Source organism: Stigmatopora argus, chromosome 11 (genome assembly GCF_051989625.1).
Source record: "Stigmatopora argus isolate UIUO_Sarg chromosome 11, RoL_Sarg_1.0, whole genome shotgun sequence".
Taxonomy (NCBI): domain Eukaryota; kingdom Metazoa; phylum Chordata; class Actinopteri; order Syngnathiformes; family Syngnathidae; genus Stigmatopora; species Stigmatopora argus.
In genome coordinates, this window is record NC_135397.1 from 4,492,353 (window position 1) to 4,511,881 (window position 19,529).

General features: G+C 42.4%; 1 protein-coding gene across 1 annotated transcript in view; it reads left to right on the plus strand.

The window, feature by feature from the left end:
* Window positions 1-19,529, plus strand: part of cdh5 (cadherin 5) — a 40,517-nt gene that overhangs the window by 8,605 nt on the left and 12,383 nt on the right. Inside the window, exons 2-9 of the mRNA XM_077614181.1 lie at window positions 15,491-15,724; window positions 15,947-16,226; window positions 16,400-16,522; window positions 16,598-16,765; window positions 17,147-17,325; window positions 18,496-18,609; window positions 18,752-18,894; window positions 19,015-19,148. Of these exons, the coding sequence (XP_077470307.1) occupies window positions 15,491-15,724; window positions 15,947-16,226; window positions 16,400-16,522; window positions 16,598-16,765; window positions 17,147-17,325; window positions 18,496-18,609; window positions 18,752-18,894; window positions 19,015-19,148 (1,375 nt within the window). The remainder of the gene's footprint in view (window positions 1-15,490; window positions 15,725-15,946; window positions 16,227-16,399; window positions 16,523-16,597; window positions 16,766-17,146; window positions 17,326-18,495; window positions 18,610-18,751; window positions 18,895-19,014; window positions 19,149-19,529) is intronic.

Consider the following 19,529-nt stretch of genomic DNA (forward strand, 5'->3'; position numbering starts at 1 on the left):
ATTGGGGGGAGGGTAATAGCGGTAATAGGTGTGAAAGCGGGAGGCAAAGCGATAAGCCAAAATGGTGGAAAAACAAAACAAGATGGGGTGAGTGAGGACATGAAAGCCATGAGTGTGTTTTGCGCTGATTGTGTACGTGTGTGTAATTGGAGTGTGTACTACACGTTACAGCTGGCATCCCTGTAGCTTCCAAACCCTTCGAGGAGTCTGCTTGGATCACCTTCAGGCCATTAAAACAAGAAGAGGAAGAGTGAAAGGGGAGCGGGGGGCCAGTTTGGCAAGCGCTGTGGAGCGCTTGCATCATTTGTTGGGGGGGTGGGGGGCTCCCCTGCCCTCCTCTGATAAACATGAAAAGTGTTTAACCTTGATGCTCCGTCGGTCGCAGCTGCACGGCCAATCCTCAAAGAAAACCTCTAGCGAGCTGACCTTGACTTTTTAAGGGGGGGGGGGCGTCTCGTTAATTACATGCATGTTTTCATGTACGTGTCTGTGTGGAACTAGACACTTTTATTCAGGATCTTGTGTAAAATCAAACTGGGGGGTTAAAAGATTCAAATGAAAATTAATTACACGTCTAGTATTGGCATTAAAACATGATCGATCGTACACAGGCGACGTTCCGACAAGGACTGACAAACACACAGGGTTTAAATAGACAGACAGGGGCTGATAAGACAATCAGACAAACAAGAGGCAGCAAGCAGGATACAGGTCAACTCAATGGGCAATCACAGGGGGGAAAAAATACAACATAAATAATTCCCAACACAAAGGATTTTAAGAACGAGTGACAAACTAAGTAACTAAGTCCTTATATTTAAAGTTGTAGGACTCAAGCCTCTCACATAAATACAAGACCCTTATGAAATTTCCAAGAGTAGCTGGACCACCAAAATAAACACATGGTATGTAATCAGGAGTTCACAAAGTAACTACAAAAATGCATTATTTAGAAAATGGCATGATAACTCCAAGTTAAAATGGACTGAATGACAACTTTGTTACACCATCCACGTTTCTGCTATACTATTTCTAGGAGTGACTTTACATAGCTGTCTGCTCTACGCTTCACAAATCCCACCCGTGTACGAAGACCAGTTCCGATTGTTGCATGAATAAGTTGAAAGAACGGTGCCCAAGTTCGCCCAAAGACACCTCGGGAGCGGCAGGCAGCGACGAGAAAACAAAGTGTGCTCCGCATGTTTATTTGCCGCGCTCTGCCTCGGGCTTTCTTTTTTGTTTGCTGCGTGCCTTCATTTCAATTCAGTCATTTGAGAAGATAAAGCCGCCAACTCTCAATTTCTTTCTAAACGGGGGAGCTTGTCTTTCCTCACCTTGTTTGCCGAGCTTGGTGACCAATCAGAGGGGAACGCTTTCACGCCGTCGGCATTTTAATACTCTTTTTGCTACACCGTGAGCTGCTTTTTTATTGCCTCATTTTAGTCAGACCGGCCTGGATGCATTCTCTTAACACAGTCAATTATTAAAAAAACCGAGTTACAGTCAACCCCTAAAATCTCTTTGTGGCATTTTCAATCTCATTCATTGCCAAAGTCCTGTTTTTAGTGTTACATTTTTCACGGGGACGGTTGCCATTGATGGAGATAGACGTGCAATCCATTTGAACTAGGATGATTGGCAGAGATGGTTTAATCTAAAGTACTTCAATCAATTTATTTACTTTTTGGATCAAATGCGTGGGATGAGTGGTGTCAGGTTGTATTTAGCAAGAGGATGACAGTAATCCCTCCATCTGAAATATGTACATTTAGTTTAAAATGAGGCGCATCCTTGGGAACAATCACATTGGATCATAATTTAAGAGTGTGTGAAATTGAGCTTAAAGTGGCCTTGTGGCATAATTTGCCACGGAAACAGCGTAGGTTGTGCATTTGGAGATGTTTTTGGGGTAAATTATGCCATTGAGTATCAATGTATTCAGTAAGATCTCACAAATGTTGTAAAATGATGAAAATAAGAGAAAAAAGTCAATACATAGTAATCAAAGATCAATGATTGTCACCAGGAAACTAGAAAAGTGTGTCAATGCATTTTGCACCTCCACAAAACAGAATTTTGGAGACCAAAACAGCATAGTATTTTTTGGGGGGGATAATCATCTGATTCAAACATGTTGATAGAATGAGTGGATTCCCAAACATAAACAATGCCAATCAGGAAAAGCATGTTGGAGCAGTGGAAAAGCAGCCTCCAATCACCACGGCTGCCAAAAACCAGCCACTCCACAAACATGCACGTTGGGGAGTTTTGCATGCAGCGAATCAACTCTTAAAACAATAGTTTGTTTTCCCCGGAGAGCCGCTGATTGCAGTCAGTGATCTTTGCTCTTGTGCAAACATACAAACTGTTTGGAAAAGATTTAAGAAGTGATACTCTGCATTTAGACCAACCACAAATCCATTATAAATGGGAGGGCTGCCGATTGTATTTCAGTGCCAATGACGGAGATAAATGTCTATCACCAATGAGTCATAAAAAAGATATTTTTATTCATTTATCTAAACCCCGTTGCCCAAAAAGTCTGAATTTGGCGAAATAACCAATAATAGATGACCATCGCCATATAGACACCTGGTCATGTACATAATAAAAAAAAATAGATATATTTTAGGTTACAAGGGGTCATTTTTTAAATTTCAACATGCATTAATTTCCTGTCAAACAGAACCAAATGTCACATTTTCCATTTCCTATAGTTGCAATGCGCCTCAGTAATTTTTCAATCGAAAATGTGGTATCTGAAGGCAGTTTTCTCACTCCAAGTGTCCCAGTAGAGACATGAGTGGATATGACAGACTAATAAATGATAAACAAGTGTTTGCCCGACCTAGTATGCCTGTGTGAGGGTCCGCACATATTCGACATGTCAGCTGCGTGCTGCCAAAAACGAGGAACGGCGTGAATGTTTAAAGTGCAAATATTTTCAAAGCCTGCGTTGCTCGTCAATGATGTTGTCGGGGTGGAGAGACGCTGCATTATTTAGCAGCCGCTTTCGCAGACAAACATTTTTTTTTCTCGAGGCCATTTTGGACTCCTTTGCATGCTGTTCATTTTTCATGCGCGTGTTGTCAACTTGTGACCTTTGACCCTTGACCTTTAGCTTAATTTTACGTTGTACCGAGTCAAATTCAACGCAAATTTTGACGACGCCTGGAACAATTAAGCTTGGGTGACGCGGATGAATGATGAAAGACAAGCGTAAGTTGGCCAGGTCGACAGATGGGATACGAGACATTTGTAGTTCATTAGTGGCTGACATTTTTCAAACGTAGTGTAGGCCCTTTTTTGAACACCTTCAATAGCCCCACCTCTTCCTTTTCACGACTTTATCCTCAGCGCAAAAACTTCTAACAGCATCGGTAACACTGTGTTCGTTAGTCTTGGTTTCGTGATAAACAAAATGACAAAAGGAAGTGCAACTTCTTCAAAAAGATGAGCAGAATTACAAGAAAATTAGCCATAGGTGACACAAATACACCCTTTTAGATGGGGAAATGAAACATTATGAGAAGATAGAAATAATAAAACATTTGTATATAACTAAGCTTGTCTTTTTACGATTTAAAAGGGAATTATTTTGTTATCATATGATATATTTAAATATTTTACTATTAAAAGTAAACACTAAAAACAAGGATGAAGTCTTCCAGAATTTACGTTTAAAAAAAACACATTTTAAACAGAAAACCCAAAAAGAATTCATGTTGTCTGAATAAATTGTATATATTTCAAGATAATCAGAACTATTTTTGGTGAAAAAAAGCAGCGACGCATTGCACAACCGTGCATGAGAATTTGTGCATAACCCAGCGCATGCTCTGTTGTGGATTTAAATAGTCTGCAATGAAAGCGACCCCTCCCATCCCCTTTAAATGTGGTGCACTCGCTTGTGTGAAAACAGACAACATAAGGAATGATAAAGTCAACTATTTACTGTTTTAATTAAAAAGGAAAACATTTTGGAGATTAATACTGTCAAGAAAAAAAAAAGTTCTAATATCAGTCAAATAATTCTCTTTTGTGAACGTCTTCAACGAGCCTCCTCCTCCTCCTCCTCTTCCTCACCGTTTCCCAGCAGCGACGACTTCAAACGGCATTGCTAACGTTGCGTTTATTGGCCTCCGTTTAGAGATAAACACTCTTTCAAATGTAGAGCATCATAGCTGAGCACACACCGCCTTGCAAATACAGTAGCAAGTGCGGCTTTTCAAAATAGATTAAACTGAATGAGAAAATAGTCGACAACTGAGAAATGAAGTTGGGAAATTAGTTCCAACGCTTTTTCTCTCGGAGGGCGAATACAAGAGGATGGAAAACAAAATATTGGGGAGAAAAGGTTTTGGGAGAAAAAACAAACATCATAATCTTTGAAAACTGGATTTTTGTGTCAACAATATTATGGTTATTTCATAAAAATGTTCATCCTTAGTCACGGATATAAGGGAATAAGGTCAAATATTTTTATGGGAAAAAAAATCAGGTCTGATATTTTAAAATACTGTTTATAGAATAACTACAATAAATAAACTACGATAAAACAAAATAATCCCTCCTCCCCCACGGCCCTAACCTTTCTTTCTGTCCCTCCCTCCCTCCTTCAACTCCAATCTCCCAAACCCATTCATCCCCCACCCTCAACAACTCCACCCCCCCTCCAGCAGTATTTCACATTAACGGAAACATCAGTCTGGGTTTGCACAAGTACAACACTCTAACACACACACAATTTTACATGCACACGTTATGTTGAACTCAGTCATACGGGTTTACACATCCTAATAGTTGTTACTTTGTGCCACACTTAAGTCAGTCAAGTACAGTAGACGAGCACGTCCAAGTGAGAAACACGCGTTGGTTCATCTCAAGGCAAACAACGTGGACAGCGAGCCTGCTATTTTTAAAGGGCACACTTCACAAGATATCATCTCCTCATCATTGGTCCTCAGGGAATTTGGGCTATGTACACAACACACATACCCAGATGCCACAAGAATGCGACTACAGGAATTCACCAACATAATAGAAACATTTATTTTGACAAAATGAAGTAACATAAGAACATAATGTTTTTTTAATTTTATTTTTTAGAAAAAAGTATTGTTCAAGGACGGAGCTGTATTTCTTGCAAACTTGACATAGATCCTCGATCTCATGATCTGCTCATTTACCATGCCGCCCTAATATTTTTTGTTTGAACAAGAGAGAAATAGGCATTTTAAGAAAATGTGAAAATATCCGCTTTTTAAACCATACACACGCATTTCGCATTTTTTCTGGAATTTAAATAAGTGTTCACCGTGTGGACTTTCAAGTGCTAGGGTGAATATTTACCGGCGTCCTTCCCCTTTTTTGTGTGCATATCGGCCAGCCAGCGAGCACGTGATGATGCAAGCGATAGCCTAGCGGTGGCAACAATCGGCTCGCAATCATTTCAGCTTACAATTACGCGCTTAATTATCCCGACAAATCATATTGAGAGCAATGTAAATATCCAATCCGGTACTGCTGGTGTCTGCCTGAATAGCTGTGTCATTCATTCATGATGCAACCCTGTTGTGAAGATCGCCTTAGAATGTGTTTATATCATTTCAATAAAGTCGATTTCCTTGCCGAAGAGAGAAAATGCGGCAACTGGCGATGCTGGGCCTCAGCCCGCTACTTGCAATGGTGCCAAGCAGCAGGAAGCATCCTGACCAATCGTGCCGAGCCGCAGCCCGTCGCTTTTGAGTTTGAATTTCACAGCTGTCGGACTACTCGGGGAATACGGGAAGTATCTCGGAGTTGGAACCAGAGAGGGACTGTTGGTCCTGTTCTTCTGTTGCTCGAGGTACAACATTGCGTTTTGATTAGAGGAAGTGAAGCTCTGTCAGGTTTGGTTATGAAAGTGGTTCCTTCGGGCTGGGGGAGGGGAATAAAAAAAGTAAGTCAATCTCGTTCAACATTCTCTTCGTTCGCCTCGTTCCTGTCGTTTCTGGCTGGCGGTCCTTGATGTCGGCCTCCCGGTGGTCCCCTCGCCATTCCGCCGCCAACCGGGAGAACATCAACCGCTTCCTTACATGTCAGCCTGCCAGGACGCCATTTGGAGTGGTTTTTTTTTAAGGAAAGTAGGCCAAGAGCGAGCGAGCTGTAGTGCGAACATAAGAGTAGGCAAAGCAACGGGTAAACAAGAGATTTTCCGTCATGTTTGCCGTGTCGCGTTTGATCGACACGGGGACGGACGTCATTCGTTACAGAGACTGTTGACGGGACGTGTGGCATCGCGCCTCGCCTCGTTCCCTTCGGTTTTCCTCCAGGAACTCTTCAAATGCGTCAAAGTAAACTCTATTATTTAGACCTAGCTGCTATTAATGTCCAATTCTGGCGGTTTTGATGCTCAAAGTGACAAACATCAACTGTTTGTCCTGTCACATTGTTACTTCTCCCAGTTTGTTTTTCTGAAAAACACTTAAATGCATGGATGGAGTTTATGAATTCCAACAGAAAAAAATGGAGAGCAAACCAAGATTTGACAAAGTGAACCGTTTCACTACGAATTTGAATGATTGAGGAGGAAACAATAAAATATTTCGTATTTCAGGGGTTAGATGGAATAGTGGTTCATAGTGAAGGAGTTGAAGCTTACGAACTAGAGAAATAAAGCGTGGAATCGACTTGCTTCATTTTTTGGACAGTAGCATGAGACTTTTTAATTTTTATTTAATGATTAAGACTTTGATGCATGTGACATACACATACCTGTCAACCTCTGCCGATAACTGCCCTTATAAATGATTATGATTCCCCTTACAAACCCCCCAAAAACCTTACAAACACCGTACGACTCGTACGGTGTTTGTAAGGTTTTTTGGGGGTTTGTAAGGGGAATCATAATCATTTATAAGGGCAGTTATCGGCAGAGGTTGACAGGTATGCATGATACATAGTGTACCAACACGACTGACTTCGGAATCACAAGCCAGTGACTACGAGGAAGTTTGGAATGACGGCATCTCTCGGGGCGAATGAAAAGTCTGTTGTTTTGTTACAATCCAACCGCTGCTCGTAGTTTGCTTCAAGCGGAACAACTATCGCGCTGTGTGAGTGAGAAAGTTGATGCCTCAGGGGTTCACTCCAAAGTTAATTGCCTTCTCGTTGCACCTCCCACAGCGTCAGTGATTTTCGACAAGGCTCTCAAAAACTCATCATGGTGACTTTGTGGGATGACAAGCAGATTACTTAATCGGACTCTTGATCCCGCCCACTCGCACGCTCTGATTGGTCAGCGGTCGCTAAATCCGTCAAGCTCCTGGAACCAACAAACCCTGACACTTTTTGGGGGGTCAATTAAAAAGCAGTCGGAGGATGAAGGGTTTCAAGCTTAGCTTTGAAGTCATGTGATTTTTTTTAAATATAAATCATGGCGTGCCATTCGCAAATTTTTTGAAAGCATTTTTGAAATTATTTACTGAAAAAAATAGATTTTTTTAATCAAAAAATTAAATAAAAGAGTATTTGCTGTTAATGGCCTCAAGGAGGAATATTCAGACAATTTTTGTCTCGATTATTATGGCCGTCAATTAAGTAGAAATGGATTAATTGTGTGTGGCAGCCCATCTGTAAAATCCTGTCACTCACTCAAACTATTTGTTTAAAAACCACTCTAGGAAAAAAAAACATTGCTGTGTATTACGCCATTAGGAAAGCAACAAACATTTACTTATGTATTTATCCTCCCTGGAGATTTTTAAAGTCAATATTTAGTTTCCTCTTTTTTCTGTCAACACAAGGCGACAATTTGAGGGGAAAAAAAAGTCTGGAGGGAGGAAAAGACGAGATGAGACAGCATGATATTTTACTCTAAACTCGCGCACATTCCCAGCAAAACACACAACCACTCACTCAAATATACAACACACATTCACACAAACACAGCCTAGAACGCTTCAATGTGTATTTGTGTGTGCACAATATTATTCTAACAGTGTGTGTGCGGCAGGGCGTCGCTCTCATCTCATTTACCGTCTTAAACAAGATCTTTGTCACTCTCTCGTTCACACACACACATACACACACATACACACACACATACACACACACATGCACACACACACACGGCTGCCTCATGTGGCGAAATCTTTGTGGCTTATCCCCAATAACCTGTTTAACTTAATCCTTATCGCAAACACATGAATAATAAATCCACTTCCTCTCTCCCCTCCCTTAATCTACTCTCTCACCTTGCTCTCCATCACCCCCTCTTTCCTTAGATCCCTTCCATCCCTCTCTCTCTCTCTCTCTCTTACTCGCTCTCTCTCTCATTCTCACACACTCGCTCCATCATCTCAACCAAGCGCACCCCCCCAAAAAAGCTCAGTGTTACTGCATGTGTAGCTTGCGGGTGGTGGTCTTATTTTTCAGGACAGGAAGACCAACAGTAGCTCAGAAGTGGACACAATAACTGGAAGGGGAAACGGGCAGTGACCTTTTTTGGGGGGCAGGGAGGGGGGCGGTCGAGACGACGAGGGTCTCATACAATCTGAGGGGAGGAGAAGAAGGAGGAGGAGGAGGAGAACCTGTTGGCGTGGCTAAAATTGTCCCCAGTTGCCTTCTGGAAGTACTTGGAGCTCGTCTTCATCACTTAACTGGGGCGATTCCAAGTATCGGAAAGAAAGTTGGAAAGCATATCAATTGGACGCTTTGTCACAGTGAGGAACAATAAGAGATTGCGAGGGTTCGAAAAAAAATTCGGGAAGGATTTAAGAGGACTTTAGGAAGGACACAGTGTGGTTTCAGACGCTCCAGCGCTCAGAGGTAAGAGTTGGATTCCACTCACGGACACTTCATTAAGGATAATTGATTGTTACTTGGCGTTCGATATGAAAATCCTGCTCTGTATTCATGTGATATTTTGATAATGTCATATTTTGCTCAGAAGATACTTCATTAGGTACATCGACACAAGTTAATGACAAACATCCTCACAAACCCCCCATTTTTTATACCCTAAGTATAGTTTTAGCATAAAAAAAACATAACTTTTGCAATAAAATTCCCCTAGATACAATTCCATGGTATCATGATTATGTCAATTATTTGAAAATTGGCATCATAGAAGCAACAGTACTAATATGTGAGTCACTACGGTGAATAATACATCTTTAGAAAACATAATTGATTATTTAAATAAGAAATAATCATACAATGGACCCAGCCTGATTGTCAAGAGCAAAAGTCTGTGAACAATACTCAATAATTAAAATTAATTCAACTCGAGCGTCATAAAAAATTATTATTTTGGTCACAGTAAATTGAGATGGCACTGTAGATCTTCGGGCATAAAATGCCATAAAAGGGCATCATATTCCATCTCATTAATTGGCTGCCATTTAAAATGGGAGTGGCTGGGCCGCAAATGGTCACTGGCTGCTAACTCCTCCCCTTTTAATGGATGTCTGTCACTTGTAATATTGGCAAATAAGTTATTATTGAATGGTTGTCGGTCTCCCTGCATTGGGGCTGCCGACCAATTGAGGGTGTACAAATGCACAAATGAGTGAGTTAACAGCATGGATGTCATTTTCAACTTCCTGCCCCCACCACCACAATTTGTGAATAGGTGAAGTTTCCAATGTCAGACACGACACAAATTTGGGTTTTACAACTTGATAAATGAATCTCAATCCAGTCAACCCACCTCTAAATCTGAATTAGTACACTTCCGTGGTCTTTGACATCAAACCAGAAGCTAAGTTTCCCCTGAAAGGAAGTTTAAAAGCATTTTCTGGTTGCAATATTTTGCACAATCTATGATTTATGTCCCAGAGGGAGACAGAGGTGATTTGATTTGTTGTTCCGCTTTGTGCAAAGCTATCCATGCAACTAAAGCCAGTGGTCTAATTCCTGGAGAGGCAAAGAGGTAGAAAAAAAAATCGGGGAAAATCCTTTGGGTGCCATCTGGGATACTTGCTTGTCCCGCCGTTACACACACACACGCACACACACACGCACACATGCACGAGCACAGGCATGATTAGAAGCATTCATTCATTCATTGGGATGGATGTCAGAGATGTTGACAAGCTGTCCAGCTGTGACCATGTTGGCTTGGCCCAAGTCACTTGCTGATTGCTTCAGGAAAGATCAACTTTGATTCACACTGATATAATAATAATGATCTAAAATAAAGGATGGTCTTCATGAATAAAGAAAATACAGTATTACAACTGCATCTTTAAATCTTTGAGGTTAACATTTAGCCAGCGATGCTAAACATTAAGAAAAATATAACTAAGATTGAAAATATAAGAACAATATAAAGATAAAGGATGGTGGGTGGTGAGTGGTTCGCATGTGTGCCTCACAGTTCTGAGATCGAGGGTTCAATTCCTGGTGGGTTCCGCCCTTCCTGTATGGAGTTTGCCCCCTTTGCCTATGTGGGATTTCTCCTCGCACACCCAAAAAAGATGCATGCTAGGCTTGTCGAAAACTCTAAATCGCCCCCCAGGAATGAGTGTGGCTGTGCCCTGCAATTGGCTGGGATGGGCTCCAGCATCCTCCGCGACCCCTGTCAGGATAATCGGTACAGAAAATGAATTAATGAATAATTTTCAACTGTTTTGTCCGTACCATTGTTCATGTGCGGTAGGCATGAGGCGTGACTGACATTGACATACTGGCTGTGCTCAAAAGTGGTGTCATTTTTTGGGTTTTAAACATTATTTTCTTCATTACCAGCATGTGTAAGAAATGTACTTCAATACTTTGTGCAACCCTCTTGTCTTGGTTGGCATTGGGTGTTGTGCATACTGACATATAATACAGATAAGTTGCAAAAAAAATATTTGAATGCATTGTGGAGGCACTAGCAGGTGTTATACAGGAAAAATGTGTCCAGCCCAATGATCAATATGACGTGTATAATAGTTGTGGCATTGACAGGGATCAAGGAGCATTTAGCTTAAATTGCTCGAAACTTTTAAACGTCACCTGTAATGGTGTCCGTTGAGGTACTGAATGCAAGTCTAAAGATGGATGATCATCATTCTCACCATTATTCGTCACCCCAAAAGGCCTCGGCTGCATTCATGGGCCGTAATTGGCCTCCATTAAAAGCCGACTGAAGCCGTCAATTATGCTCTGATGACGGGTGGCTATTAGTGTCAGAGCAAATGAAGCTGACCGACATGGCCGCAGACAACCTCCGCGCACTAGCCTGACATTACACAGCGCAATCTGTGTCTGCGTGTGGGAGGGCACGTAATGGTGTGACTTGCAAGCAGACAGATTGTTAGAAGCTGCGATGTGATTAAACCTGTTTTAATCTCAGCGGGCACACACACACACACACACACATACACACACACACATACACAAACTGTGACTGTGAATGTGAATGTAGAAGGGAGAGTTGTTTCTTTACTGTGTTTAAAGCAGCTTTCACTATCAAAAACAATTTAAAACAGGCTTCACATTAGATTTTAATTGAGTTTGAAATACATTGAATAGGGCGGCCCGGCGGTTAGCGCGTTGGCCTCACAGTAGGGCGCCTGGGTTCAAATCCAGGTCGGTCCACCTGTGTGGAGTTTGCATGTTCTTCCCGGGCCTGTGTGGGTTTTCTCTGGGTACTCAGGTTTCCTCCCACATTCCAAAGACATGCATGGGAGGCTGATTGGACACTCTAAATTGCCCCTAGGTATGAGTGTGAGCGTGAATGGTTGTTTTTTCCTTGTGCCCTGCAGGCCACCAATTCAGGGTGTTTCCCGCTTCTGCTCCAGCACCCCCCGCGACCCTCGTGAGGATAAAAGGGTTCAGAAAATGAGATGAGATGAGATAAATTGAATAGTCGAAACAAAAGTTTCCGTTTTCACAATAAGTTATCAGTTCGTTTGGTGCATGATATGATCATTTTTTTATTTTCTGTTCTGAGTCATGATGGCACTAATAGGAATTAATTTCTTTACCCACATTTACAATCCAAACAACATTGTCCCCAGAAACATTTACTATACAAATGACAACCCCTATCTTATTAATGTATTTGCCAAATTTGTAACCTGTTTAAAACTACGCATACATCACAATATCTTTATTTTTCTTGTGTTGTAAATGACCAAACTCATAAATTGCGGCCCTTTATGTCCTATGGGTGACAAAAAATAGCATTTACTGCCAAACATCTCATATAAAAATGGATTTAATGTCTATCGCCGCCAATGGCGGCCAGTGTGTTAAGTGACTTGATGTAAATTGAAAGATTACTTTTTACTTTGAAGATCACAAAGTTTTGTCTGGCTTTGTTTGTTAGTGGAGAAAAAGTAGGTCAGTGTTGTGTGCTACTCATTCTGGCAGCCACGATTGAAAGCGTGTTGTCGTCGGGGTTGTCTGTTCGCACGTTGCAGCCCGCGGACCGCACTTGGATGTAATTACAGATATTCTGGGATCTTGTTTATTCTTTCTGTACCTCTGTGGTAAATAAGGCAAATAGAGCTTTTTTTGTTCAAAATTAATGAGACAGTCTGTGGCGCAAGAACACAGGTGCAACATTACTTGTCACAACTAACTATACATGTATACACATACTATACCCTACTAATGAGCTCTTTATTTAGAATTAGAACAGCATTTTTGCAACAAACGTGCGGGAAAAATTTAAGTACTGCATTGCGGCAGTTAAGGCTGCCAGTGAATAATCATGTTTCGGTGCCATTGACGGCCAAAGATGTCCCAATGAACGCTGCCAGGCGTCCAAGTCCAAATAGATTGGACATTTATTCTCGCCAAGGGCCAATGAGTTACAAGAATTGAAGCTTTCATTGTGAGCTGAACTACAAGGAAGTCTACTTGACCGAGTCATAATGTTAAAGTTCAACATTAAAAATATTGTTTCACAACAAAACCTCAAAGTTATGTTTAAAAATGCAACCTTTTTACCTTTGAACATACAATTCTGTCAGATGAGGTTAAACGCTGTCTGATTCAACTGACGCAAAGTAAATAATGGGCTTCCATGTAAACAAGACAGAGGAAGATGATGAGTGACAGATAGAAGACGAGCTCCAGACAAGACAGACGTGACGTGCGTGGAGAAAAGCGGAGGAATGAAGGAGGAAGAAGAGGAGGAAGCACGCGCACATTTCCCCCCCTCTAACATCTGGAAAAGCAGGAAGGGAGTGTCCTTCTATGTTAATGACTGACTTTCATTAAGCACGTTTTCCCACAAGGCTTTGTGTTTACACTTCGAATGGCTGATTAAAGGGAATGGCTAACACCAGTAGAAAATGTACTGTAAATATGCAGTAACAAGCCAGAGTCATCTATGACGATCCAAAGGATTTAAGGAATATATTAGCCAAATGTTTCAATTATGCCAGCAACGAAACAAACTATGCAAACAGCATGTTGACCCTAAAACGGTTAATAATTTGCTTTCAACCAGACACATCGGTCTATTCTGTGAGTGTCCAAACTTCGGCCCGAGGGCCAAGTCAGGCTCGCTACTAGGTTTTTATATGCTGCAACCAATGATGAAAATATCATTGAATATGCCACTGTATTTTGTGGAGAACTGTTTGGTTATTCACAATTATTTTATTGACTGCCATTGAGATATATGTGATATATGTTAGTGTGATGGTTTAACACAGCATCTAGTCTTTAGCTATATTTCTCATGATCGCTTAAATTCTATTGGTGGTGCCTTTTTTTTGGTCAGATCATAATTTGATCAGTCAGTGGTGTGGCTGCAGTGAAAGAAATTTCAGGCACTTTAGCGGCAAAAAAAGAGACCTTGAATTCGGCATTCCATCGCAGCATTTTGAAATCTCATGAATGTCTGCGCACTGCAGTTATTGAGATGAATGCATATTGGAGGAAAACTATTTCGCTTTTTCCAATTTTGCTCAGCAAATAATTCAAGAAACAACACCCACACTTCTACTTTAATTAATTTAGCAGTGAAAGCGCACAAAAAGCTGGCAGAACAAAAGCGTTACAAATGAAAAGTGGTGGTCGGTGTCTTTTGTTTGAGCTGATTTACGGACGTGGGGTCACGATAGGTTGTCGCAATATGAGATTAGGCCATTAGAGGAGGAAGGCGGCCCGATAATCCTCTCATACCTAATCCCGCCTTTCCCCCATGTGCTGCTAATGGTTGACAGACAATAAGACACGTAATCTATCCAATGCGACGTAGACGGACACACGAACAACATACGTATTTACTATTGTGGATCAGGGCTGGGGGCTTTTGGGATGGAAAGAGTGGCGGTAAAACAGAGGGGGGGTGAAGGACAGAGATGATCGAGGGACAGAGACATGGGGAGAAAAGGGGTGAAGGGTGATTAGGAAAAGTGGGAAATTAGAGGGGAATATGGGGGGATGGAGACGGATGGCATGACATTGTCAAAGACAGAAGGAGAAGGAGGAAAGACTGGGATTGAGGGAAAATGTTTAAAGAGGGGAACAAAGTGGTAAAATGGAGCATCAGTGGAAAAAAAAGGGAAGACGGGAGACAACAATGGGGGATAAAAAGGAAGATGAAGTTGAAGAGAAGCCTAGGAGGTAGTGAGACACACTTGAACGCTTGTAGCTCTCTGTGGCACTGAAACAGGATCATTCACTGCCATTCCTCCAGTTTCAAATGGATTGGACATCGCTGAGTTAAGGACAAGACAGACTAGGGGAGGCTGAGGAAGGAGCCATGATAATGAGAGTCATTCCCAGGAGCAAATTGAGAGTAGGATTAGGGGAGAGATTGGGAGAGGGTGGTGATGGGGGAGATGGAGTTTTAGATCTCATATAGCCTCGAGTCCTCCCTCAAACTCCGTGTCAGTCTCATCTCCAGGCAAAATAACTGCGACTCTGTACCCCACACTGCCCCCTTAGAGTACCCCTTGGGGTAAGTCTTTAGTGTCTCTTCAGGCAACCAGTAAACTCGTCTCTTTCCTTTATTTTCCCTTCATGCTCACTCTGGTTTGAACTGTGCTGCATGCAATTTTGCTATTGAGGGCGTTTCAAATCAGGGCGTTCACTTGACTTGGTGAAGTCAGTCAACAGGAATGTTCACGTTTGTACTTTTTATCACCAATGTTACTGCCAAATGACGTGGACCAAGTTGAACTTTTCCCCGACACGGCCGACACGCTTCATGTCGTCCTTTTAGCGCTTCAAGTTATCTTCCCAAGCGAGAACAAGAAACGTTGGGAAATGTCAAACCGTCGTTTGCTAAGTGTCTGATAAAGAAGACCGGATCCTGAGTGCTTGGTTAAAAGTAGGCCGGCGTGTTTAATAAATTCCCCCGTGCCCTCTGGAGTGAAATGCTTTCAGAGCGGGAGTCCAGAATGTTCCAACGGGGTCCCAATTTTGAGGAGCTTTAAGAGTCCTGGTCGTCCACGATAGGCCGACCAGGACTCTCGGGTAGCGTGCGCATAGCTGATAAGTGGTTTTAATGTCACACTCATCCTCATCCTCACCCCCCCAACCCCCTCCACAGATCATGGCTTTGCTACGGCTCTGGACCGCGGGGCTTATTCTGGCCATCATAGCCTGGTCCGTCTCGCCCGGTGTTACCGAGGAGCCTGGATCGGCGAGAAGGCAAGGGTTTGCTGAAGAAATTGTGAGGAAAGAGAGCCATCCTGTCCTGTCAAGGAGAAAAAGGGACTGGATCTGGAACTCGCTCTATGTGGAAGAGGAAAAACCAGCGCCCGTTCCTTACAAGATTGGACAGGTAAATTAGAAACGGTCAGAAGCTGAGATGATTGTGGACCACCCGTGTTACAAAAATGTTATTCTAAATTGTAAGAAGCATTTCACAAAAACTGTATTGAATTCAAGAAAAGTCGATTCAATTTTGGTTAGCTGTCATAAATTGATTAAATTCCACCCAGTTTGGGCAGGCTCGTTTTCTACAATTTGATCTGAAATGCTTGTTTCCCCGTCCTTTTTTTAGCTGAAGTCGAGTCAAAAAGTGGAGGTGAAGCGATTTAAAATTGAGGGAGAGGGCGCCGACAGCATCTTCACCGTAGACCACAAGGGCGACCTGTTTGTCAGCAAATCTCTGGACCGCGAGGAGAAGAGTGCATACCACCTGACTGCCAGGATGTACGACGGCAACAACCACCTCATTGAAGACTCGGGCGACTTTGTGGTCCAGGTGACCGACATCAATGACAACAGGCCCGTCTTCCCCAAAACCTATAACGGATCCATCATGGAAAGGTCCACCATAGGTACGTCTAGCTAAAGCCTAATTCTATGACAACTACTACAAATACAAGAATACATACAATATCAAGTCCAAAACATCACACAAACAAGATGTCCACTTGTTCCAGAAAGTTTTTTTGTCTTATTTAGAAAAAACTTGCAGTTTTTGGAGCAATCTAACCAGTTGTTTCCACAGGAACCAAAGTGACTGAGGTGAGGGCAACGGATGCTGACGACCCCAGCACCGCCAACAGCGAGCTGCGCTACTCCCTGACGCCCGACGGCGACCTGTCTGCCTTCGAAATCGACAGCATCACAGGTTTTCATTTTGAGCGCCTTGCATCTTCTTCCCCAATTGCTACAAACCCGTTAACAAACAATGGTGTGTATCCAGGTATGATTAGTTGCAGGGTGGGCACTCTGGATCGCGAGACCAAAAGTCAGTACGTGGTGGTGGTCCGCGCTCAGGACATGAGAGGGATGGCATCAGGCAGCACGGCCACCACCTCCGTAACCATCAGCGTCGCAGACACCAACGATAACATTGCCTCCTTCACTAGACGTAAGTCGGGAAATGTGGAATGCCGATAATGGTCACTTCGAGTAACCGCTTCATTTGTTTTTAATTTTGTTTTGTTTTTTGTCTTTAAAATCCTTCTAGTATTGAAAAAAATACTCATTTGTTTCTCCATCAAACAAATACTATTTTAACAATTCTTCCCTAATGTCTTTGGGTCATTTTCATATTAAAAAATCACTACTTTATATTTTGGTAATCTCAATACTTTTTGTTCTTAAGAAGAAAAATGTAAGTTATTCTTTCCATGTGAGAGTGCAATTTTATTCATGTTATTTCCTTATCTAAGGGTAACAAATGAGAATAAAACAAAAGCTACCAGACCTGGGAACAAAATAAATAATCAATGTTCCGTTTGCTCCATAGGGATGTACGATTTGCAGGTTCCTGAAAACCACAAGCTGAATTCTCGGATCGGCACTCTGGAACTCGAAGATCACGATCAGATCCAAAACAAAGAGCCCATCTTCTCCCTACCCCTTGACAACAAAATGTTCTACGTTGAGATTGGGCCCAACAAGGACGGCAACCTCATGCTCAGACAAGTAACTATAAACGCAGATTCAACTTTAACTGAACTCTTTGGAACTGGGAGGGGCAACGTAGGAACTCTCCCAGTTCATGAAAGAATCACAGATGATTTAACTCATTCGCTGCTATTGATGAGGCTGAACATCCAATTTACTGGAACTGGGAGGGGCAACGTCGGAACTCTCCCAGTTCCAGTAAATTGGATGTCCATCCCCATCAATAGCAGCAAATGAGTTAAATCAACTGTGATTCTTTCACGTACCACTAGAGAGAGCTATGCGTGACAACAAAAGTTATTCTCCGAGGGGGATTGTCTACTATTTCTGTTTCTGGTGGCGACTCCCCCGTAAATAGCCAAGTTCGACCATGTTCCAGCTGCATCGTTTTGCGTCTCAAAGTGACATTTAAGCGTCTTTTTATCCTCGGCTGACTCCGGGAACATAAATAGAATGCGGCACGGGCGCGTTAAGAAACATCTGAGAGCAAAAAAGAACATAAGCAGCCGAGGCTAAAGGCACACTTTTAAATGCCCTCGCACACATTTACACACGCTCTTTGATAAATAACAATGTGCACCATTGCCGGTCTGCTGAGTGGAGATATTTCACGCTTGCAAGGTTTCAGATAAAGTATTTAAGAGACATCACAGAGCACCAAATGTATTCCAACAGCGTGGAAAGGGAAGCGCCGTCCTCCGGCTTCGTGGCCCGTCTAGTCGTCCGTGGCCTGCACGCTCGTTAAAGGTTTTTACCGGCTGCCTTTGGAAGGCCTCGTTAGCGGGAATAATCCAGTTAGGGGTACGGTGCCGTCTACCTGTCCATAGATAAAAACACGCAAATGTTAACCGTAAGCTGGCTTTAAAACCCGCAGGAACAGGAACGGAGGGGATTGTGCTACTTAGCGTGTATGTTTGTTGACATCAAAGTGGGAGCGCATACATTTGGAAAATTTAGCTGTATGGATAAAAACATTGTGAGCATACATTGACTGCAAATGCTGCTCTGATTTTGTGACTTTTTATAAATGCCCAAAATATTGCTTGAAATTAACATAATAATGCAACTTTAATCAGATTGCATTTCTTGTTTTGATCAATATTACTGTCATTCCCAAAATATTTTCCTATAAATTTCCACTTGAATTTTTTTCACATGGCAACCAAAATTTTTTTCTTGTATTTTCAGCCTCTGGACTACGAAACAAGAAACAGCTTTACGTTTAGTGTGCAAGTGCGGGAAAACCTGAGAAACTTGCGCTTTCCCGCCGACAACGTGGCCACTGCTGTCACCACAGCACAGGTAAAATACGACAATTCACGGTTGAAATAGGCAAAAAAAATGTTTAAATGTCCGTACTATTAACGGCGATGAACGTTAATTCTATTTGTTAATGTAACACCTTCCTTGATGAAAAAGTTCGTACTTACATCCACATGTGCAGGTCAACGTTAAAGTGTTGGACGTGGACGAACCGCCAGTATTTTCACAACTGACGTACACTTTCAAAGTGCCTGAAGAACGACTGGTTAACAACATTGGCACCGTCAATGCCAGAGATCCGGACAAAGCCAGCAAGAGCATCCGGTAAGAATTGCGAGAAATGTCGAGTGCAGTTTTTTTTTAAAGTACTGACAACGTGGGTAAAAATATAGCTGGAAAAACTGCTGTCAGGAAAATGAGTTGTTGCACTGTGTTTACCCTCAGGTACTCCATCTTGGACAAGGATTGTCCAATCGTTATCAATCCGATCACTGGGCAGATGTCCACCCTGAGGACTCTGGACCGCGAGCTGGAGGCCACGCACATGTTCCAAGTTAAAGCCCAAGAGGAGCCAAGCGGTTTGTCATACACACACACCCTCTTTGGCACACAGACACACTTTTATGAATTCAAAACAGAAGGTCCTCACAGGCAAATGGAAGCCATGTGTCGGATAACATGCACTCAGGGAGGGAGCCACACAGGCCAAACTCACAGTTTCTCTTGCATGTGTTGCAAAGGCAGCATGTCGCCTCATACCGGGGAAAGAAAAAGCACACAACACCTTGCCAACACACCTGGCCGGGCTTCAGCGCGAGCAGAAAATCACGTTATGCCGACGCTTTGTTCGTCTGTACCCTCCCGAAGCAAAGTCTGTATTTTTAGACGGGCATCCAACAACATCCAAAGATCTATTTTAGTGGTTTGTCATCATGTTAAGGGAGCACAACGGTCCCCCG